The sequence below is a fragment of the Oncorhynchus nerka genome, linkage group LG20, assembly GCF_034236695.1.
Source record: "Oncorhynchus nerka isolate Pitt River linkage group LG20, Oner_Uvic_2.0, whole genome shotgun sequence".
NCBI classification, from domain to species: domain Eukaryota; kingdom Metazoa; phylum Chordata; class Actinopteri; order Salmoniformes; family Salmonidae; genus Oncorhynchus; species Oncorhynchus nerka.
The window spans coordinates 32,125,629-32,150,798 of record NC_088415.1 but is presented as its reverse complement, the minus strand read 5'-3'; the positions used below and the strand labels follow the sequence as shown (position 1 = coordinate 32,150,798).

General features: G+C 44.0%; 1 protein-coding gene across 4 annotated transcripts in view; it reads left to right on the top strand.

The window, feature by feature from the left end:
• The first annotated feature begins 8,226 nt into the window (after positions 1–8,226).
• LOC115102286 (histone deacetylase 7-like) overlaps positions 8,227–25,170 on the top strand; it is a 73,468-nt gene continuing 56,524 nt past the window's right edge. For 2 of the 4 annotated variants that reach the window (XM_065005412.1, XM_065005411.1), the window contains exons 1-2: positions 8,227–8,574; positions 24,372–24,440. In XM_065005412.1, the coding sequence (XP_064861484.1) occupies positions 8,556–8,574; positions 24,372–24,440 (88 nt within the window). In that variant the 5' untranslated portion in view covers positions 8,227–8,555. The other 2 variants (XM_065005414.1, XM_065005413.1) reach the window with 2 other exon arrangements.

Below are 25,170 nucleotides of genomic sequence, written 5' to 3'. Positions count from 1 at the left end.
CCTCTATGTCTCTGTGTACTTATCTGCTTCCCTCTCTCTCTCTCTCTCTCCTCTGTCTCCATGTACTTATCTGCCTCCTCTCTCTCTCTCTCTCTCCTCTGTCTCCATGTACTTATCTGCCTCCTCTCTCTCTCTCCTCTGTCTCCATGTACTTATCTGCCTCCTCTCTCTCGCTCTCTCTCTCTCCATGTACTTATCTGCTTCTTCTCTCTCTCCTCTGTCTCCATGTACTTATCTGCATCCTCTCGCTCTCCTCTGTCTCCATGTACTTATCTGCCTCCTCTGTCTCCATGTACTTATCTGCCTCCTCTCTCTCTCTCTCTCTCCTCTGTCTCCATGTTTTTATCTGCCTCCTCTCTCTCTCTCCCCTGCCTCCATGTACATCTCTGCCTCCTCTCTGTCTCAGTGTATTTCTCTGCCTCCTCTCGCTCTCCTCCCGGTCTCCGTGTACTTCTCTGCCTCCTCTCTCTCGCCTCTGTGTCTCCATGTACTTCTCTGTCTCCTCTCTGTCTCCATGTACCTCTCTACCTCCTCTCTCTCTCTCTCTCCTCTGTCTCCATGTACTTATCTGCCTCCTCTCTCTCCTCTGTATCCATGTTTTTATCTGCCACCTCTCTCTCTCTCTCCCCTGCCTCCATGTACATCTCTGCCTCCTCTTTCTCTCCTCTCGGTCTCCGTGTACTTCTCTGCCTCCTCTCTCTCTCTCCTCTCTGTCTAAGTGTACTTATCTGCCTCCTCTATCTCTCCTCTGTCTCCATGTACTTATCTGCCTCCTCTCTCTCTCCTCTGTCCCTCTCTCTCTCTCTCTCTCTCCTCTGTCTCCATGTACTTATCTGCCTCCTCTCTCTCCGTGTACTTCTCTTCCTCCTCTCTCTCTCCTCTCTTTCCCCGTGTTCTTCTCTGCCTCCTCTCTGTCTCCGTGTACTTCTCTTCCTCCTCATTCTCTCCTCTGTCTCCATGTACTTATCTGCCTCCTCTCGCTCTCCTCTGTCTCCATGTACTTATCTGCCTCCTCTCGCTCTCCTCTGTATCCATGTATTTATCTGCCTCCTCTCTCTCTCTCTCTCTCCTCTCTGTCTCCGTGTACTTCTCTTCCTCCTCTCTCTCTCCTCTCTGTCTCCGTGTACTTCTCTGCCTCCTCTCTCTCCTCTCTGTCTCCGTGTACTTCTCTGCCTCCTCTCTCTCGCCTCTCTGTCTCCATGTACTTCTCTGCCTCCTCTCTCTTTCCTCTCTGTCTCCGTGTACTTCTCTTCCTCCTCATTCTCTCCTCTGTCTCCATGTACTTATCTGCCTCCTCTCGCTCTCCTCTGTCTCCATGTACTTATCTGCCTCCTCTCGCTCTCCTCTGTATCCATGTATTTATCTGCCTCCTCTCTCTCTCTCTCTCTCCTCTCTGTCTCCGTGTACTTCTCTTCCTCCTCTCTCTCTCCTCTCTGTCTCCGTGTACTTCTCTGCCTCCTCTCTCTCCTCTCTGTCTCCGTGTACTTCTCTGCCTCCTCTCTCTCGCCTCTCTCTGTCTCCGTGTACTTCTCTGCCTCCTCTCTCTCGCCTCTCTGTCTCCGTGTACTTCTCTGCCTCCTCTCTCTCGCCTCTCTGTCTCCATGTACTTCTCTGCCTCCTCTCTCTTTCCTCTCTGTCTCCGTGTACTTCTCTGCCTCCTCTCTCTCTTTCCTCTCTCTGTCTCCGTGTACTTCTCTACCTCCTCTCTCTCTCCTCTCTGTCTCCGTGTACTTCTCTACCTCCTCTCTCTCTCCTCTCTGTCTCCGTGTACTTCTCTTCCTCCTCTCTCTCTCCTCTCTGTCTCCATGTACTTCACTGCCTCCTCTCTGTCTCCGTGTACTTCTCTGCCTCCATGTTCTTCTCTGCCTCCTCTCTGTCTCCGTGTACTTCTCTGCCTCCATGTACTTCACTGCCTCCTCTCTGTCTCCGTGTACTTCTCTTCCTCCTCATTCTCTCCTCTGTCTCCATGTACTTATCTGCCTCCTCTCGCTCTCCTCTCTGTCTCCATGTACTTCACTGCCTCCTCTCTGTCTCCGTGTACTTCTCTGCCTCCATGTTCTTCTCTGCCTCCTCTCTGTCTCCGTGTACTTCTCTTCCTCCTCATTCTCTCCTCTGTCTCCATGTACTTATCTGCCTCCTCTCGCTCTCCTCTGTCTCCATGTATTTATCTGCCTCCTCTCTCCTCTCTTTCTCCGTGTACTTCTCTACCTCCTCTGTCTCTATGTACTTCTCTGCCTCCACTCTCTCTCTCCTCTCTGTCTCCATGTACTTCTCTGTCTCCTCTTTCTCTCCTCTGTCTCCATGTACTTATCTGCCTCCTCTCGCTCTCCTCTGTCTCCATGTACTTCTCTGCCTCCTCTGTCTCCGTGTACTTCTCTTCCTCCTCTCTCTCTCCTCTCTGTCTCCGTGTACTTCTCTTCCTCCTCTCTCTCTCCTCTCTGTCTCCGTGTACTTCTCTTCCTCCTCTCTCTCTCCTCTCTGTCTCCGTGTACTTCACTGCCTCCTCTCTGTCTCCGTGTACTTCTCTGCCTCCATGTTCTTCTCTGCCTCCTCTCTGTCTCCATGTACTTCTCTCTCTCCTCTCTGTCTCCATGTACTTCTCTCTCTCCTCTCTGTCTCCATGTACTTCTCTGCCTCCTCTCTGTCTCCATGTACTTCTCTGCCTCCTCTCTGTCTCCGTGTACTTCTCTGCCTCCTCTCTCGCCTCTCTGTCTCCATGTACTTCTCTGCCTCCTCTCTCTCCTCTCTCTCTCCATCTACTTCTCTGCCTCTCTGTCTCCATCTACTTCTCTGCCTCCTCTCTCTCTCTCTCTCTCTCTCCTCTGTTTATTACTCCCACTGGACTGTTACTTCTGTCATTCTGTATCCTCCTTCCCCACTTCTATACCGTATTAATATAAACTGCTTTCAATGTTTTTCTTTCTCCAGTCTTTTTATCTAAATGTTTAAGGATTCTTTGTCTGTATGTGGAAGAGGAAGCAAAATGTTATACTCAAATTAAATAGGAGTCCGAGGCTGAATGCAGAGCGATCCAAAAACAATCTAAGTATTGTTAACAATGGGGTAGATTTATTTGACTGGTTGTTAGGGTTGTGTACAGGCCAATATTAAACATGATGGAAGCCTTATTGAAGCAGGAAAAAGGGCGGTTGAGTTGGTTCCAGCCCAGAGAATGAATTCCTCCTTCCCAAAGGGGAATCATCGCATGTTGAATTTTTTAAATGATGCATTTTACGAGCAGATCATAACAGAGCTCAGTGCAGGATACAGCGAAGGGAAAAAAAGACATCAGTGTGCTTCGTCCCCACTAGCCACTGTCATACAGATGTAGTTTTATAAATCCGTGAAGCTAATAGACACTAACATCTACAGCAACAATCCAACAGTAGATCCAGTTAAGCATCATTCCATTGCCATGGGTTCCACTGCAGACTTCTCAGTCTGATCTGTACCCATCCTGTCAGGGCTGGATTATCAAATGGGCACGTGCCCCGGGGGTCGAGGGCACCCCAAATAGCACATGAACAGCTTTAAAACGATTACATTTTCTCTCATCCTCATGGCAAAATGTGACGAATAGCATGAGATGAGCTAGGAAACATCAGGTTGGCATTTTATTGTCATGAATGTTACCCTGGAGGTAGCTCTGCAGACTAGTCACTAGCTGGCGCGGCCACGAAGTCATCAAATCTGACAGGGATTATTTTCAAGGGAAAGACTGTCTTGCTAAATAAAGGTAAAACAGAGGTAGGTGCTCCAGCACCCAAAATGCGTCCGGGCCTGATCCTCTAGTGGCTTTCCCCAGTACACTAATATAACTATGACCTGTGACATGCTCCGCATCCAGCAAGAAAGTATTCATACCCCCTGGCCTATTCCACATTTAGTTGTGTTACAGCCTGAATTCAAAATGGATTCAGTTGATCTCACCCATCTACATACAATACCCCATAATGACAAAGTGAAAACCTGTTTTTAGATTTTTTTTTGTTGCTGAAAATATCTCATTTACACAAGTATTCACACCCAATTCCCTTGAATCATCCTTGAAATGTCACTACAACTTTATTGTCCACCTGTGGCCAATTCAATTGTTTGAACGTGATTTTAGAAAGAAACACACCTGTCGATATAAGGTCCTGTAACAGGTCCCTTAGTTTCTGCTCTGACGTGCACTATTGACTATGCTATAAATGCAAAAACTATAAGTCCAAGGAACTGTCCGTAGATCTCTGAGAAACAATTGTGATGAGGCATATATCTGGGTAAGAGTATAAAACAATTTTTAAGAGTGTTGAACGTTTCCAAGAGCACAGTGGTCTCCATCATTGGGAAATTGAAAAAAATATGGAACTACCCAGACTCTGCCTAGAGCTGGCAGTCCAACCAAACGGAGAAACCAGGCATGAAAGACCTTGGTTAGGGAGGTGACCAAGAACCCAATGACCACTCTGACAGAACTACGGAGATGGGAGAATCTGTCAGAAGGACAACAACCTGTACTTTACCAATCTGGGCTTTATGGGAGAGTGGTCAGATGGAAGACACGCCTGAGGAAAAGACACATGACAGCACACCTGGAGTTTGCAAAAAGCCATGTGAAAGACTCTGAAAGCATTTTCATTTTATTTATTTGAATTTAACCTTTTTTTAACTAGGAAAGTAAGTTAAAAACTAATTCTAACCCGGATGACGCTGGGCCAATAGTGCAACGCGATATGGGACCCACAATCACAGCCAGTTGTGATACAGCCTGCAATCAGAACCAGGGTCTGTAGTGAAGCCTCTAGCACTGAGATGCAGTGCCTTAGATCGCTGTGCCACTTGGGAGCATAAGGCAAAAGATTCTGTGGTTTGAGGAGATAAATACTTTACTCTTTGGCCTGAATGCAAAGCGCTATGCCTGGAGAAAACCAGGCACAGCCCATCACCCATCTAACACCATCCCTACCATGGAGCATGGTGGTTGCAGCATCACGCTATGGGGATGCTTTTCAGCAGCAGGGACTGGGAGACTGGTAAGAATAGAGGGAACAATGAATGGAGCCAAATACAGGCAAATCCTTGATGAGAACCTGGTTCAGAGTACAAATGACCTCAGACTGGGGTGAAGATTTACGTTCCAATAGGATAATAACCCCAAGCATACAGCCAAAGCAACACTGAAATGGCTTCTAAACAAGAATGTGAAAGTCCTTGAGTGACCCTGCCAAAGCCCAGACTTGAATCGCATTAAAAATCTGTGGAAAGACTTGAAGATTGCTGTTCATCTCTGCTCCCCATCTAACTTAAAAGAGCTTGAGAAAATCCTCAAATCCAGATGTACACAGCTGATACGGATATACCTAAGACGACTCAACGCTGTAATCGCCACCAAAGGTGCTTCTACAAAGTATTGACTCAGGGATGTGAATACTTATGTAAATGAGATATTGCTGTAATTCATTTTCAAACAATTCGCAAAATAAATTAGGAAAACACTCATTATGGGGTATTTAGTGTAAATGGATGAGAAAAAACAATATTTAATCCACATTTAGTTGTGTTGAATTCAAAATGGATTTAGTCAAAGGGTATGACTACTTTCTGAAGGCACTGTACATTCCACACCATGTACTCTAACAGCAAGAACAGATAGATCTGTCATGAAATCTGGATTCAGAAAATTATATTTTGTAATTACATCCCAACACTCAGATTCAGAGATGGATTTAGGAATTTTGCAAATACTGTACATTCTCCATCAACCACACGGCTGCATGGTTTCATTTTATGGTAGTAAAAATTTCACAAAAACAGAGACACTGTGTAAGAAGAACATGCATGAAATATACATTCATTCCACATCTCTTTCAAAGCTCTGTACATTATTAGCAGGGCTACAGGGAGGCTAGTTATAGGCACCTAGCGCCTCCTCTCCTGACAGTTGGATAGCAGCGTTGGATTTTAGGCTTAGCAGAGGGGTTGTTAACCAAAACAGAGGAGGGGAGAGGACACAGAACAATCAGTGCATACATCACACACCCACATCTGGAGGTGTGTGTGTGTGTGTGTGTGTGTGTGTGTTACATAATCACCCTTCTGGTGGGACCTCGCCCATGTGTTTAGTCATTTACAGAAACATTCACTGTGTATTCATGCCACGCTGCTCTGCCGACAGTGACACACAGCCTTGTTTTATTATTGATTCATACATAATGAAAAGCCTTCAGAATGAACCTGCTGCCTATTTCTCAACTCATATTACAGTTATGAATGTGAAGGGCTCCGACCATTGTTATTGATGTAACTACTCTCTAGTTTGACCCACAAGACCGCAGGCAAATTAGTCAATCTGACCAAGTCATCAGTTTACCAACAATTAGCCAATCATCCATCTACTATCTGCTCTCCACAGTGTGAGGCAGGCAGCTCCACAAGGGGCTGGTTCATCCATGTCCTCCTGGTTCACCTTTTCCCCTAGAGAGGAAATTGAATTAGCATGTTGAAATCCATCCCCTTGTGTGTGCAATCAGACTGGGGACAGAATACTGTCTGTTGTGGCCCAGCAGCTGAGGCTAAACAGGGAGTACTGGGGACGCTTTTCTTATCACAAGGTATGATTACAGGGTGTGTGTGTGTGTGTGTGTGTAGGAAAGTCACGGCCTGCCCGCTCATTAGGCAGGACTAGGCAGCCACCTATGGCGGCAGATTGACAAGGGCATTTTCTGAGATAAACTGTCCAAGAACCTCCAACAACAACACATAAAACTTCACTTAATTCTGCCCAAAAACAATGACATTTTCTCTCAACCAGTGGCACTTTGCCTCTTCAGGCTGCTGTTGGAGAGATATTGTTGGACAATATGGAATGGACAATTCCAACTGTTGTCCAGGAGTTTCACCCCATTGTCATTATCAGTGGTTTCAAGTTTGTATCCATCAATTTTGACAAGCTGTTCATAGCAAAAAATGAAATACTTCTGCATTTCCCGCTGTGTAAACAAATTGCAAATAGGCTCAAGAAAACTCCTGATAAAGTTGGGTAGCTGATATTCAGAGCTTAAATAGCCAAATTGATGAGTCACAGGAATTAGGACTAATAAAGACAATGCAACGGCCTGTTTTACAAATGGTGGGCCTACCACATGTATGGGCATTCATAAGATTCCATTGCAGACATGGTAGGCTACACCCCAGTAAGCACGAGACCGTCTTTTGGACATGTTTTTTTGGCCCTGTCCGGACTTAGTTTTTTGGTGTTTACAAATGGTAGGCTTACCACATAGATGGGCATTCATAAAATGATACTTCAGGAAACACTGTAGGCTACACCTCAGTAAGCACGAACCGACACCGATGCATTTTGGACATCTTTTTTTGATGCAGTTCCGGGCAGACCTTGATTTCCACATCCACGGACATTGGTTTTTGGTCCGGACCAAATATGAACCGATAATAGACATCTATGTTTGGTTCAAATTTTGTGCGGTCCAGACCGGCATTGATTTCAACGTACATGAACATAGATTTTTGGTCCTGTCTGGACCAAATATGAACCAATCATAGATGTCTATGTTTGGTTCAGATTTTGTTCGGTCTGAACCAGCCTTGATATGGCACAAACATCGATGTCTATAAATGCCTTATTTTCAACTTTCATTCAGAACCAAAAATGAGCCTGATCTCAACATCCAAAAATACATGCAATGTCTGTAAAATATGCCTTTTCAACATCCTGAAAAAAGAGAGTATTTTAAACATACGGAAAATACCTTTTCACCTCTTATTCAGAACCTAAATGTAATGTCTGGAAAATATGTATTTTAGATATATTTTCAATGTCATTTTACTTACTGGGACTATTCTAGTTTTTGCTGGGGGCAGTTTTTGGTCTCGTCTATGGCGGCAGAACAGCAAGGACCCTGAGGAAAGCTTGCAGTGAAACTAGGACTTTGATATGGGCTCAAACAGCAGGGCTAAACATCTCTTATCTTTATCATTGTTGTTTTGTATATCATTGTTTGCAGTCGAGGCACAGCGCATCATTTGTTTTCCATGTGGATGTCATTGTTTTTGCGCTTTAAAATTATTTTTGCAATGTTTTTTTCCCCTCCTGATAGTGTTTCCTGCCATTGTCTTTAGTAGTCTGCCTCCGGCCTCCAAGCTGTGCCTGTCCCTCCTACCTTAACCCCCCTCTCCCCAGCTCCTCTCTCTCACACACTCTCACTCTCTCACACACACACACACCACTGCACACACATTCTAATCCTCTTTCTTTTCCTCCACTCGCTGCTTCAGCTTCTGAGGCAACTCTGACATAAGTTACCCAAAAGTCAGTGATAGGGGGGACCAACTGTGAACAGGTTATGTGTACATGTGACTGTGTGTGTTAGAGAGAGAGGGGGGAGTCCACCAGTCAGCTCAGAGTGGTTCATCTGTTTCACCCTCCCTCTATGCCTTTTGTTGCGGCCCCTCACTTTTCCCCTGCTAGCCTGGATAGAGGGAGCTGACACTGTGCCTGCCTGCTCTGGACTGGATATGGCGTAGAGACACCCTGACGCTACCCTGACTGGATGTTCACCCTACGAGCTGGTAGGACCCTGCTTCAGCGCTACTCTAACTTTACAGCAGTTACGCTTTCATTAAGTGTGTTTTTATGTCTGTTATAGTATGGAAGGAAAATGTGTCTATGTGGAAATGCAACCATGTCTTAGTCCTCTTTTGTGTGTGAGCTGGCTTAAAAATCACTGGTGGATTAAGTTTATGTTCAACGTCAATTTTGTTTCAAAGTCAGCACTTCAGAGATGAACATCGTACCCAGTCAAAGTGCTCTCTCACTTTTTTTCTCGCCCTTTGCCCAGTTCCTCTCCCTCTTTTCTCTTCTCCCCCGGCTCATTCTGCAGCCCCCGGCTCATTCTGCAGCCCCCGGCTCATGTTTCCACCTTCCTCCTGTTGTTTTCTGCACAGGTTTTCTCCTCCTCTCCGAGCGTGCTCCCACGCTCTCTCAAAGAAAGGAAGGAAAACAGTGATAACCATTTGCGGAGCAGCAAGATGGAGCTGCTTTAGTTTGCCCTGTGTCTTTTAATAGTGTGGAACATTTAAGTGTGGCTTTTTTTCTTGCTTGTTTTGTTGTTTTTGGACCAAAGTTTTATTTTTTGGGCGGAGGGGTGAGAAAATTGGAAACAGACCCACCCACACTGGAAGTGAGTTAGCCCGCATTTGTGATGTGTTGACTTTCAGAGGACAGACAAATTGTCAGAGAGGACTTTGCTAAAGGCAGAGGGAATATGTTTGGCTTATTCTGTTGTTGTCACTAAATCCCCATAGTTTACATGTGCATAGGAACCGGAGAGGACAGGAGAGGAGAGGGCTGGCCTCTGTCATGGGCTGTTTTGAAAGGGAGGGATCGGCTTGTGTCCATCTGGGACAATCCCTAGTGCTGAGTGCTGAACGCTTCCCCACCCTGCTCCCAAATCCCGTTTCCCTCTGCATACAAAACTGGTAGGGTTGTAGTTAACTTGACTCTGAGTCTGTGCATAGTCTAAGACAGTGTTGTGCATGTTATCATCGTAGCTCGGTCACCAGAGATGTTGGTGATGCATCAGCTGTGTTTACACAAGCGGCCCAATTCTGATCATTTTTCCAATAATTGATAGTTTGACCAATATCATCAGATCTTTTCGGTCAAAATACCAATGAGTGAAAAAAAGATCAGAATTGGGCAGCCATACTTAACCACCGTGTGATTGTTATGCATGAAGACTCCATCAATCACTTAGCCTGTTATAACAACATACTGATACTTTCTTCACGTTTATATACTTCAAATATGTCCACCTTACAGGACAAACTTACAACTACAAGGATGCTCTCAATCTAATCTTCGCTGTGCTTGTCACAGACAGATAGCAGGTACTATAATGCATTCCACTTGCCTCACTCCTCATCTACAGTAGCCTATCTTGTATCTCTCTACACCCTTTACATTCCACTCTTTCATTGGCCTCTTTATCAAAGACCCTCTCACTTTCTGTCAATGTATCCCTCCTTCTTTTTCTATCTGACTGTCACTGTCTGTTACTCCATCCAGTTCTCTCTCCCCAGCCCTCTTCCTTCCAGTGATAAGAGGCAGTAGCCCTTCTTGTCCTGACTGGAAGTGTTGATTTCCACTCCAGTCTCTGGACAACCCTGCCCCTGTCCTGTGTCCACTGGGAACCTCCTTCCACTCTCAGTGTGTGAACAGCTCTCTCTACACACACACACACACACACACACACGCACAAACAGCACCACATACACACAAAATAATTTTGATCAGAGTGGCTGTGTGATTTGAAGCCTCACTGAGTATCACCACATTCAGACTGGAGGCAGAGCAGTATTTTTCCTATCCCATTGAGCCTGTCTGAACAGATGGGTGAGAAAGGACTCAGTTACTGACCTTGGGTGTGGGAGAGACCACGGGATGATTGGCTAATTACCTCCAGTGTTGTGGTATACCCACACCGTCCATATGGGACACCAGGGGCGCCGTTGAGCTTAAATCAACACCAACGACACTCATTCATCACCTAATGGCTTCCATTTACTGCGAGTGGCCCGGGGCGGTGGGGTGGGAGGTGTTGGAGGGTGCACAGTGGCTGTTATGCTGTGGCTGTGGCTGTGGCTGGAGGTCAGGAAGGGTTAAGAGGTCACATGGAGCCTAGGAGCAGGACTTCAGGGCAGGATATCCTGTCAGGAAGAGCCATGGTTTTCTCTCCCCTGTATTCCCAGGCATGGAGGGCTAGTGGAGCCGGAGCCCACAGTGAAGGTGGGGGCAGGGTGGGTACTGGTCTGGTGTAACATTTCACTCACATCTCAAAACAAATGGAGCGACAGATCTTCCACATGTTACCCTTTAAGGGTTGTGTATCAATGGCAAACTTGTTTGGTGTATCTAATGTTGGACAATAGACAACGGTAGACCTGAATGTGCCTATTGAATCAATATGGAAATCATAGCCTAGTCATTGTTTTGTTGTGTTTGGTATTCCAGAGATGTTCTTACCCCTGTTGAGTCCAGACGAAGTCTTTAAGTGAAGAGGTGCTCCAGATGAAGTCTTTAAGTGAAGAGGTGCTCCAGATGAAGTGGCTAAGAGACCAGGGTTGAGATTAATGAGGCGGAGTTAGAGGGGTCATGGAGAAGATGCTGCTAAGGGGCAACAGATGGTTCAGAGGCAATGGTGGCTGCTGACGGGAGGACGTCTCATAATAATGGCTGAAAAGGAGCGAATAGAATGGATACCATGTGTTTGATATATATGATACCATTCCGCTCCAGCCATTACCACGAGCACGTCCTCCCCAATTACGTTGCCACCAACTGTTCAGAGGAGAGATGCAGAGGAAGCTCGGGTGGTTTACTACCTTACTGACCGCCCTCCTCTGGTGATACAATGTAACTACAGATGCTGCCGCTTTGCTTACAAACTTCAGGCCTGATAACATGTCATAAAATGATTGAAACAATGTTGATTGTCACAATCAGAAAGTGTTTTATTGAACCTTTATTTTAACAGGGGAAACATATGGAGACCAAGGTTTCTTTTACAAATGTGCGCTGTATATTCAACATAAATCTACACATTATACTCAAACATATACACATTAGAATACAACAACACAGTCATGGGAAGCATCACGAATCACCCAGAAAAACAGTCGCATTCCTCAACAAATGAGTCCCCAATCATTACTCTAAATTGCCCAAACGAAACCAGAACATCAAGATGAAATGTATTTACAATTTTGTTCCAGGAATACAGTGCATTAAAACTAAAAGCAGATCTACCTAGCTCTGTGGAGACCCAAGGAACCTCGAGTTATCCAATCCTGTGAACTGGTTACACAACCCTGGTGTCTATACTTCAACAGCAAAGTTAGGTAAGACAGAAATGATGAAGTAGGGCCCAGTAAACAAAAAGGGAGTAATGTAGAGATCTATGGGTCTTTAGCGAAGTCCAGCCAACCTTTTGATACAGGATGCAGTGATGAAAATCAAAACTATCACCTGTAACAAAATTAAGGGCACTATGGTAGGTGGCATCCAAATATGCATTCTACTGCTTAGAGAAAGGCACAATCTGTTTCTGTAGAAAAAGACAACTTTAAGTCTTAGCTTCTTAACCAGCTCCTCTATATGTTGTTTAAACATCAAATCCTTGTCCATCAAATTGCCTAAGCATTAATATGCAGGAACACGTTCGATTGGAGAACCACCTAATCAGTGAACATGTAGTTCATCTGAAGCATACTTACGAGAGTTTGAAAACAACATGTAATTGTTTAAATCAGGAAGGGATTCTAAAATAGCTATATAATCTGACTGGTTTTGACACATCCAGATCAACAGTCAAGGCAATAGCATACATAATAGTATCATCTGTATATAGATGAAGTAAAAAAAATCAATTAGGATTGACCAATGGGGTTTATATGAGTAGTGAAAAGAAGAGGTCTCAAAATCAACCCCTGTGGTACACCTTTATGTACTTCAAGAAATTCAGACTTAACCCCATCAATCATGAAGGCCTGAGTTCTGTCACTAAGATAATCATGAAGCCATGAACAGGCGTCCGAGCTCAGGTCGATCAAGGAAAACGTATTCAATAAAATAGCATGATCAACAGTATCAAAAAGCTTTTGACAGTTCCACAAACAAAGCATCACATTTCATTTTAGTGTCTAAATCATTGACAAGATCATTAAAAAACTACAGTGGTTTCTGTAATAGTGATGTGCCCAGACCTTAACTTAGTACTTGTGTAACATTTGATATAAATCTAGATACATAGAATTTCTCACATTCAAGGACCAGATAGGCAGATGAGTAACTGATACAGTGTGTGCGTAACATAGAGATGGAAAGACAGAATGTGACAGGCTATTTTGGGCTTCTCTCCATGTCCTACGCCCACCTCGTTTGTCTTGTTGTTAGTGAGAATAGTGGGAGTTGAGATGTGAGATCTCATTCTGATCGCCGATACCGATATTGAGGCGCCCTCTGGGATTCCCCCTGGGCTGTCTGGCTCTCTTGAACCATCTACAAAAAAAATGCATGAAATCAGTTTCAAGTTTCATTTGAGAAGGAGATTTAGTTTCCATTGAGCTATGACTGGAAATTGCCACATTTGGTAGCTGTATTAATCAATATTAAAAATAGCAAACAAAAGGTATACCATAGTTCTTTCCTATAGTATTACTTTATATGAGGTATGTGCTCATGTGAAACTCATCAGACATACCACCTACCACCTAATGTTGTATTGAATAGATTATCAATCTCCATTTAAAAAAATATATATATATATATATATATATATATATATGAACACAGTAGAGCTTGATGACTGTTCTAGAGGGGACCTAGTGTGAGCTGTTTTCCTTTGTTTTGGAAAGTGACTGTTTGAACCTGGTGGTGTGCTGAACAGACACACTGATGATGTACAGGATAGAGAGCTCTAACCAACACTTTCCAGTTAGGCCTCTTCACAGCCAGCTGTATGTTTCAGACTCTCGCTCACACAACCACCCACCACGTCAGTGAACGAATGGACACTAAAAACCCCATGGAAAATGTGCTATGCGTGTCCCTGTGTATATGTGCGTATTTGTTAGTATGACTGTGTGTGAATTGGATTCTGTACGTGCAGTTCAGGGGGGGTGTACGACTGATAAGCGAGGGCCAACAGACATTATGCTGGGTCGCAGGTAGCCTAGTGGTTAAGAGCATTGGGCAAGTAAATGTTGTTGGTTTGAATCCCTGTGCCGACTGGGTGACAAATCTGCCGGTGTGCCCTTGAGCAAGGCGCTCAACCCAATTCGCTCTGGATAAGTGACCAAAATCGCTCTGCTAAATGACCGAAATGATCCTGTACTGTAAACCCTGTCCACGCCATCCTCCACTGTTGCTCCTTGCTTATATACAGCACTGCACACTGTTATCCCATTTCTGTCAACCTCTTTCAAACACACACACACACTTGCATGTGTGCACAAATACACACACGACTCCACTATTAAACATCTAAACATCCACTAATCCCATTGTAGTATTCACTCTCCAACAAACTGTCCTGTACTCAAATCCATTCTCCATGTCTTTCTCTTCTCTTCTCTTCTTTTCTCTCTATTTCTCTCTTATCTTCTCTTCTTTCTCTCTTTCTCTCCTTCTCTTCTCTTCTCCTCTCTTCTCTTCTCTTCTCCTCTCTTCTCATCTCTTCTCTTCTCTTCTCTTCTCTTCTCTTCTCTTCTCTTCTCTTCTCTTCTCTTCTCTTCTCTTCTCTTCTCTCTCTTTCTCTCCTCTCTCTCTCTTCACCATACTGTGAGTGTTATAACTATGACTGCTGCTTCCATACCTCCTTATCCAGCATTTTTCACATTCCTTTTGGCTTCTTAAAGGGAAGGACCCTGTTGGCAAGCTGCGACCAGACATCCTCACATCAGACACATTGCTCAGTCCTCCATTCTCCCTCCTTCACTCTCTCTTCTTTCTTCTCTCACACTGCAGTAATAAAATATAAGCCTATCAGTTCACATATATGTTACTGTTTCCCTCTCCCACGGCCTGGTGTTTCTGTGCCAGGACATGTATTCACTACACTGCTGGTACTGGTCACTTAGACCCTTTTATATTGTGTTTCATAAGTGGTGAAATATGAGTCTCCACAGATTTAAAATGAGCTCATTTATATACACACAAGTAAATGCACAGTACTGGATTTTTACAATTGCATACTGTCCACACATGTAGCTAACATAAAGCCCAACCGCGCCTTGATCTAAACAGCCTTATGAGGTTTGATTCAGTGGAAAGGTTCTCAACAGCAGGTCCAACAACTGTAATCTAGTTATATCTAGTTATATCTATATTGAATTCAAACGTTCGTTATTACCAACTTTCTGCTTCAGGATGACTTAATGCTTCGGTTCTCCTTTAATCACAAAATGGAAGTGATTCATGGCAGAAAAACATATTTCGCACACATATGCAGTTTATAAATATAGATTCAAATGCACAGATTGAATTTCTAAAAAGCGTTTTTCTATATTTTGAAACAGCAAGAATACAACATGTGTATTATTTCTTAAACCATAGATGCTGAATTAGTGTGGATATTTCAGGAATTGTATCTTGATCATTTGTTGGGTGGTGATGGAGTAGGCCAGGCAGGGTGGTACATGCAATGTGGTGAGCTGCAGGCTGTCTGCCTGATATTTTACACTCAACAACCACCACCACTGTTGACAACTTCTGGTCTCCCGGTTAGCCCTTCCTCTTGTCATCTTGATCAGACATTATACTAGACATCGGAAAAATAAAAAGTCCCTATTTGTGAGTGTGTGTTGTAAAGTAGATGCATTGAGGTCAGGGCAGGCAGAGAGAGACAGTGGTTTCATATGACTGGATTGGCTGGCTGGCAGGCATTCTGTGCTACTCAAAAAGCTACCCAAAAATATAGTGTACTGAAATAAAGTTACTTTGAAAAAGTAGTTCACTACATCCAAACTACCTGTGAAAAATGATCGTATGTAAATTTGAAATGTCATAGATTTGACTTTGACTTTAGACATACTGTCTGTACTCTACTGTTCTCTCTTTGACTTTAGACATACTGTCTGTACTCTACTGTTCTCTCTTTGACTTTAGACATACTGTCTGTACTCTACTGTTCTCTCTTTGACTTTAGACATACTGTCTGTACTGTACTGTTCTCTCTGACTTTAGACATGCTGTCTGTACTCTACTGTTCTCTCTGACTTTAGACATACTGTTCTCTCTTTGACTTTAGACATACTGTCTGTACTCTACTGTTCTCTCTTTGACTTTAGACATACTCTCTGTACTCTACTGTTCTCTCTTTGACTTTAGACATGCTGTCTGTACTCTACTGTTCTCTCTTTGACTTTAGACATGCTGTCTGTACTGTACTGTTCTCTCTTTGACTTTAGACCATACTGTCTGTACTGTACTGTTCTCTCTTTGACTTTAGACATACTGTTCTCTCTTTGACTTTAGACATACTGTCTGTACTCTACTGTTCTCTCTTTGACTTTAGACATGCTGTCTGTACTCTACTGTTCTCTCTTTGACTTTAGACATACTGTCTGTACTGTACTGTTCTCTCTTTGACTTTAGACATACTGTCTGTACTGTACTGTTCTCTCTTTGACTTTAGACCATACTGTCTGTACTGTACTGTTCTCTCTGACTTTAGACATGCTGTCTGTACTCTACTGTTCTCTCTTTGACTTTAGACATACTGTCTATACTCTACTGTTCTCTCTTTGACTTTAGACATACTGTCTGTACTCTACTGTTCTCTCTTTGACTTTAGACATACTGTCTGTACTCTACTGTTCTCTCTTTGACTTTAGACATACTGTCTGTACTGTTCTCTCTGACTTTAGACATACTGTTCTCTCTTTGACTTTAGACATGCTGTCTGTACTGTACTGTTCTCTCTTTGACTTTAGACATGCTGTCTGTACTCTACTGTTCTCTCTTTGACTTTAGACATACTGTCTACTGTACTGTTCTCTCTTTGACTTTAGACCATGCTGTCTGTACTCTACTGTTCTCTCTTTGACTTTAGACATGCTGTCTGTACTCTACTGTTCTCTCTTTGACTTTAGACATGCTGTCTGTACTGTACTGTTCTCTCTTTGACTTTAGACATGCTGTCTGTACTCTACTGTTCTCTCTTTGACTTTAGACATACTGTCTGTACTGTACTGTTCTCTCTTTGACTTTAGACATGCTGTCTGTACTGTACTGTTCTCTCTTTGACTTTAGACATGCTGTCTGTACTGTACTGTTCTCTCTTTGACTTTAGACATGCTGTCTGTACTCTACTGTTCTCTCTTTGACTTTAGACCATACTGTTTGTACTCTACTGTTCTCTCTTTGACTTTAGACCATACTGTCTGTACTGTACTGTTCTCTCTTTGACTTTAGACATGCTGTCTGTACTCTACTGTTCTCTCTTTGACTTTAGACATGCTGTCTGTACTGTACTGTTCTCTCTTTGACTTTAGACATGCTGTCTGTACTGTACTGTTCTCTCTTTGACTTTAGACATGCTGTCTGTACTGTACTGTTCTCTCTGACTTTAGACATGCTGTCTGTACTCTACTGTTCTCTCTTTGACTTTAGACATACTGTCTGTACTCTACTGTTCTCTCTTTGACTTTAGACATACTGTCTGTACTCTACTGTTCTCTCTTTGACTTTAGACATGCTGTCTGTACTGTACTGTTCTCTCTTTGACTTTAGACATGCTGTCTGTACTGTACTGTTCTCTCTTTGACTTTAGACATACTGTCTGTACTGTACTGTTCTCTCTTTGACTTTAGACATGCTGTCTGTACAATATGTCAGATTGCAGTGCCATTGTGTTCTTTTCAGTTGTTTTTGTTCAGTTTTAGCATGGTTTTTATTCCAAAGCTCTTTCAACACACATGATTGACTTTGACTTAAATTAACACATCAGGCATGTAATTATCAGAGAGTGCATTTCAGCAAAAAGACAGTTGACTGCTCTGTTGCTACCATTCTGAGAAGTAGGACAAACAAAGAAAATTAAAATCGAGCTCATAAAGTTAGCTAGTTGAATCTACATTTGACCTTGTACAGCTTATTTCATTGAGGGACACTATTTACTGTGTGTGCCGCCTGTGTGCCGCATGGTGCCCCAGCGCAGAGCATGGTGCCCCAGCGCGGAGCATGGTGACCCAGCGCGGAGCATGGTGACCCAGCGCGGAGCATGGTGCCCCAGAGCGGAGCATGGTGCCCCAGAGCGGAGCATGGTGCCCAAGCAGACCAGCTGAGCCCCGTTTAGAACCCAAACAATGGCTGTCTTCATCCTGCCCTCCACCTCCCTCCATCCCTGTCCCCATCTGTCTGATGCCCTCCTCCCTCCATCCCTGTCCCCGTCTGTCTGATGCCCACCTCCCGCCCTCCCTGTCCTCATCTGTCTGATGCCCTCCTCCCTCCATCCCTGTCCCCATCTGTCTGATGCCCACCTCCCTCCCTCCCTGTCCTCATCTGTCTGATGCCCTCCTCCCTCCATCCCTGTCCCCATCTGTCTGATGCCCACCTCCCTCCCTCCCTGTCCTCATCTGTCTGATGCCCTCCTCCCTCCATCCCTGTCCTCATCTGTCTGATGCCCTCCTCCCTCCATCCCTGTCCCCATCTGTCTGATGCCCTCCTCCCTCTGTCCCCATCTGTCTGATGCCCTCCTCCTCCTCCATGTCCCCATCTGTCTGATGCCCTCCTCCCTCTGTCCCCATCTGTCTGATGCCCTCCTCCCTCATCCCTGTCCCCATCTGTCTGATGCCCTCCTCCCTCCATCCCTGTCCCCATCTGTCTGATGCCCTCCTCCCTCCCTCCCTGTCCCCATCTGTCTGATGCCCACCTCCCTCCCTCCCTGTCCTCATCTGTCTGATGCCCTCCTCCCTCCATCCCTGTCCCCATCTGTCTGATGCCCTCCTCCCTCTGTCCCCATCTGTCTGATTCCCTCCTCCCTCCATCCCTGTCCCCATCTGTCTGATGCCCTCCTCCCTCCATCCCTGTCCCCGTCTGTCTGATGCCCTCCTCCCTCCATCCCTGTCCCCGTCTGTCTGATGCCCTCCTCCCTCCATCCCTGTCCCCCCGTCTGTCTGATGCCCTCCTCCCTCCATCCCTGTCCCCGTCTGTCTGATGCCCTCCTCCCTCCATCCCTGTCCCCGTCTGTCTGATGCCCTCCTCCCTCCATCCCTGTCCCCGTCTGTCTGATGCCCTCCTCCCTCCATCCCTGTCCCCGTCTGTCTGATGCCCTCCTCCCTCCATCCCTGTCCCCGTCTGTCTGATGCCCTCCTCCCTCCATCCCTGTCCCCGTCTGTCTGATGCCCTCCTCCCTCCATCCCTGTCCCCGTCCGACTGATGCCCTCCTCCCTCCCCGTCTGTCTGATGCCCACTCTCCTCCATCCTGTCCCCGTGTCTGATGCCCTCCTCCCTCCATCCCATCCCGTCTGTCTGATGGACCACATTGTGATCTTGGGCAGAGGTTACCAGGTCTTGTCCTGAAAGGCCTAAAATAATATCTGTATCTTTCTATGTCTTATTGACTTGAGTTGGAATGTACAGCAAAGTTGCAAAAATTCTGTCAATTCTAATGTAATTAAGAGGCATCCCAGGATCTTGCTGTGGAACATGGTTTAGGTTTTGACAGTACTCATCTTGCACTTTTTGGAAGCGTTGTCTTATTTTGTGTATTGATCCTGATTATAATATGTGTGTGAAACTGAGAGTCCTTGTCAGTGTAATTGTGCAGGTGGGAGTCGGAAGTTTACATACACCTCAGCCAAATACATTTAAACTCAGTTTTTCACAATTCCTGACATTTAATCCTGGTAAACATTCCCTGTCTTCGGTCAGTTAGAATGTGAAATATCAGAATAATAGTAGAGAGAGTGATTAATTTCATCATTTATTTCTTTCATCACATTCCCAGTGGGTCAGAAGTTTACATACACTCAATTAGTATTTGGTAGCACTGCCTTTAAATGGTTTAACTTGGGTCAAATGTTTCGGGTAGCCTTCCACAAGCTTCCCACAATAAGTTGGGTGAATTTTGGCCCATTCCTCCTGACAGAGCTGGTGTAACTGAATCAGGTTTGTAGGCCTCCTTGCTCGCACACACTTTTTCAGTTCTGCCCACAAATTTTCTATGGGATTGAGGTTAGGGCTTTGTGATGGCCACTCCAATACCTTGACTTTGTTGTCCTTAAGCTATTTTTCCACAACTTTGGAAGTATGCTTGGGGTCAATGTCCATTTGGAAGACCCATCTGCGACCAAGCTTTAACTTCCTGACTAATGTCTTGAGATGTTGCTTCAATATATCCACATCATTTCCCTACCTCGTGATGCCATCTATTTTGTGAAGTGCACCAGTCCCTCCTGCAGCAAAGCACACCCACAATATTATGCTGCCACCCCCGTGCTTCACGGTTGGGATGGTGTTCTTTGGCTTGCAAGCTTCCCCCTTTTTCCTCCAAACATAACGATGGTCATTATGGCCAAACAGCTCTATTTCTGTTTTTCTGTTTTTATTTTTTTATTTCACCTTTATTTAACCAGGTAGGCTAGTTTAGAACAAGTTCTCATTTACAACTGCGACCTGGCCAAGATAAAGCATGGACAACAACACAGAGTTACACATGGAGTAAACAATAAACAAGTCAATAACACAGTAGGAAAAAAAAGTCTATATACATTGTGTACAAAAGGCATGAGGAGGTAGGCAATAAATAGGCCATAGGAGTGAAAAATTACAATTTAGCAGATCAACACTGGAGTGATAAATGATCAGATGGTCATGTGCAGGTAGAGATACTGGTGTGCAAAAGAGCAGAAAAGTAAATAAATAAAACAGTATGGGGATGAGGTAGGTGAAAATGGGTGGGCTATTTACCAATAGACTATGTACAGCTGCAGCGATCGGTTAGCTGCTCAGATAGCAGATGTTTAAAGTTGGTAAGGGAGATAAAAGTCTCCAACTTCAGTGATTTTTGCAATTCGTTCCAGTCACAGGCAGCAGAGAACTGTAAGGAAAGGCGGCCAAATGAGGTGTTGGCTTTAAGGATGATCAGTGAGATACACCTGCTGGAGTGCGTGCTACGGGTGGGTGTTGCCATCGTGACCAGTGAACTGAGATAAGGCGGAGCTTTACCTAGCATGGACTTGTAGATGACCTGGAGCCAGTGGGTCTGGCGACGAATATGTAGCGAGGGCCAGCCGACTAGAGCATACAGGTCGCAGTGGTGGGTGGTATAAGGTGCTTTAGTAACAAAACGGTCTGTTTCATCAGACCAGAGGACATTTCTCAAAAAAGTAGGATCTTTCACCCCATGTGCAATTGCAAACTGTAGTCTGTCTTTTTTATGGCGGTTTTGGAGCAGTGGCTTCTTCCTTGCTGAGCGGCCTTTCAGGTTATGTCGATATAGGACTCGTTTTACTGTGGATATAAATACTTTGTACCTGTTTCCTCTAGCATCTTCACAAGGTCCTTTGCTGTTGTTCTGGGATTGATTTGTACTTTTTGCACCAAAGTACGTTCATCTCTAGGAGGCAGAACGCGTCTCCTTCCTGAGCGGTATGACGGCTGCGTGGTCCCTGGTGTTTATACTTGCGTACTATTGTTTGTACATGTGAACGTGGTACCTTCAGGCGTTTGGAAATTGCTCCCAAGGATGAACCAGACTTGTGAAGGTCTACCACTTTTTTTCTGAGTTCTTGGCTGATTTCTTTTGATTTTCCCATGATGTCAAGCAAAGAGGCACTGAGTTTGAAGGTAGGCCTTGAAATACATCCACAGGTACACCTCCAATTGACTCAAATGATGTCAATTAGCCTATCATAAGCTTCTAAAGCCATGACATCATTTTCTGGAATTTTCCAAGCTTTTTAAAGGCACAGTCAACTTCTGACCCCCTGGAATTGTGATACAGTGAATTATAAGTGAAATAATCTCTCTGTAAACAATTGTTGGAAAAATTACTTGTCATGCACAAAGTAGATGTCCTAACCGACTTGCCAAAATATAGTTTGTTAACAAGAAATGTGTGGAGTGGTTGAAAAACAAGTTTTAATGACTGCAACCAATCTAAGTGCATGTAAACTTCCGACTTCAACTGTAAATACATGTAGTTCACAGCTGACCACATCCTGTACATATATAATTAACATAGAGGCCTCTTCCCCTCAAATTAACTGACATCTGGACGTGGTAAATATTCTACAAAAATACATTTCAACATATTTTAACTGGGCCCGCTGTATGTCCAGCCTCTGTTTAAACATTTTGGAGACATTTGATTGAATTACATTCTTAGAAATTCTTAGTGTCTTATACTCCAAAAGAGTGTTTGTATGCATCACATCTCTGACACAGCGTGATATGGGTCAAATGAAACAGTTTAACATCCGTCTCAACCAGAGCAACAGATTGGTCACTGCTGCCTGTCTTTTACATTTGGGTGTTACAGTGCAGCGTGGCTCACATAGGCCAGCGCCTCGCCAGCGCGCCTAAACTTCTGCCTGTGTTTGTGATCATGTGTGTGTGCCTCCCTGTGGGATGCTAGCCTGCTGTGCCGTTTCGCTGTCACACACACTGTGGTCTTGTTATTTTCAGCTCATGCCGGACGTGATTCAGACTGGGGGATTGTGTAATTCACAAGACAAACCACACACACATGCACACACTCATAAACACCCACACTTTGGGAGGATTTCTGGTAAGGGTGCTGGGCTCCCCCTGTGCATACGCATGTGAAGGCGAGTATAACCCACAGCACAGCCTGCATTAGGTTTCGTTCTTGGTGTGCATGAGCAGTTTGTTTTACTGTTGAGCTTGAAAAGTGCATCACGGAGGTTGAGTGGAAATGAAAGCAGTGCTCAAGCCGGGGAAACCAGCCTTTTGAAGGATGGACTGAACTCTTTATCATAGATCACTTTCTGTCATTTCCTGTCCTCAAAACACACACAGCACACGCAGGTGATGCTCGACTCCCACCTCAAACCCTCATATTGTGTTATTTGCTCCTCTGCAAAAGATATACACATGTAGGATCTGATTTTGAGTCCGTTTGCTACAGCAGGAAATGTGCATTATTATGTGGGTTATAATTAATAGACATTTTTGTAGGGGTTGATACAGTTTTTGTAAGGGAAAATCAAGTCTGAAATTCCAAAGTGGAAATGACAAACTTCAGAATCCTTTTTAAACCTCAAATACACAACAAGTAAAAAATGTCCTGCATTGCAAGAAAGTTCTCCTGCAACAGGGTGATCAAGTTAAGATCCTACATCTGTAGACAACTGTGTCATTCGGATGTTTTAATCCAAACATCACTATATGTATTGTTACTTTTAAACAACGCATTAGGGTCACAGTAAGAGTTCGTGGGAGGTGACAGATAAAGTAATGTGTATGGGTTACCTTGTCCAACAGATAGACAGGAAGCCCTTAGTAACTATTTAGATCTCACCATTTCCTAGGAGCTACTGTACGCATTCAGAAAGACATTTCATAGAAGTTATCTGTGAAATTGAAGATGCCCAGATGAAGCTGACAAATTACATTTGAACTTTCACCTTTTCTCAGAGTTCCATATTTCTCTGCTATAACCATACATGCTGCTAATTGAGACAATAGCTACTAGAGCACTTGTAAACTCTATCATACTGTTTGGTTTACTTGATTGATGTCATAAGTTCACATAGAAATGCTACATTGAGAAACATATTGGAACAGAGAATATTTATTATTACACAAGTTATTACATGTTTATAATATCGTTGTCCAAAAAGTACGAGTAGAGGACTCTAACATAGTTATTCTCTTGCAATAAACAGTGGTTGCCATGTCAGCAGGTGGAGCTGTAGAAGCCATCTGAATAAAAACTATGAACAAAGTTTCGGACAGGAAAAAGTACGGTGTTCGGATTGGCTACAGAGTGTACCAATAGGGAGCTCCTATGCTGAAACAATGGCAGAGAGAAGTTGTGTGATGTCAACGCTATTTTTGGTGCTACCCGCCTAGATTTCTATTTTCGTCTTCTTCAGGGGCTGGACTTACCAAGTTGCTTGCGACAACTCTTTCTTCCTCACTCTCTTGTACTACTGACGAATCTCATCCTTTGACCCTGGTCCCGTTCCCTGTAAGTCCTTTCACAAATAGCCTAGGCGTCACAGGACGAATCATATCATTGCCTTTTTTTGTTTTTGGAGGAGTAGCCAGTTTTAGAATGTGGAGTTATTTTGTGACTTATTCTTACAAGGTAACACCTTTTCTTTCATGCCCATGACTTGCGAGATCTCAGATAATTGTTCGAGGTTATATTGCAGCAGTAGAGTACTCTATATACCTTGGAATGTATCATACTGGTTATGTTTATGTGCACCGCAGCCAGGTCTGTCATTCTAGAAATAGGTTGGCAACGTTTTGAAACAAGCCGATTTAATTGGGGCTACAATCAACCTCTCCTCGCAGGGCCGTCTTGTAAATGTAGGCATGTTATTTATCTCCCTTCTCGTTTCCATGGCATCCCCTCAGAGCAGATGTTCAGGCCAGGGCAACAGGTTTTCTCCGAGTGAGAAAATGAATTCCATTGTGGAATTGTTACAAGAAAGTTCGCGATCGTGAAGCGATACTTTTTATCGGAAGCAAAGTGTTTCTTTTTTTTCTGAAAGCTGTGTAAGGTCCTTTGTTTTAGACAGCCTAGACTTTTGATACATATGTTTGATAACATTGATAGTTCATTGCTCTGATGATTGTGAATAATACACTTTCTCTCTCCGTTCTGCAGATGCAATCACGGCGTCGGGTCCCACCCTAGACAAAGACCAACGGGACAGCGTTTTTTCAAGAGTGGCAGGTAGGCCCCCTAAATGTGTCACTTCAGCCGTGAAATAACAATGTAACAACTCATTGCTGCATATCAGCTCACGGTCTTCGGAATAGGCCTGGCCTACATATATATATATATATATTTTTTTTTTCAGAAAGAGTCATTTCTTTTAGATGGGCTACATCTGTTTGCATGTCACCAACCCACCCGCTATTCAAGGTTCTTTGAACAGGTCAGAACAGTTATGCAGCTGTCAGAAACGTTGAGATCTAGCCTATTCTGTATGTCTATAACAATCTATGCGCGGACAAATATGGAAATATCCTGGAGAAAACATTGTTCTGGGTTGAGCGCTGCTAATGATGATGAGCATGTCATAGTTCATGATTTGTCAGAGGAAGTAAAGTATTTTCACTTGAAACACGTGATTCTCTAGATATATGAACTTTTAGAGCAACACACACACACGTACACACATCACAACACTACAGTAGGGTAGGGGATCCTATCTTTTGGATAGGGGATCCTATATTCTTATGTTTTCACACCACAAAGTACTCCCAGAATGACAAACACAGTACATATGATTAAGTAAAACATGTACTGTGTATGTTGTTGTTTTGAGTCTGATGGGGATGAATCCTGTTTGAACTATCAATCAGTGTTCATTGTAAAGGCTAACATGCTTATTACGTGTGTGGAATAGTTGGCACTGACGGCTACAGTCTGAGTGTATGTATTTGCTCTGACTGCTAGC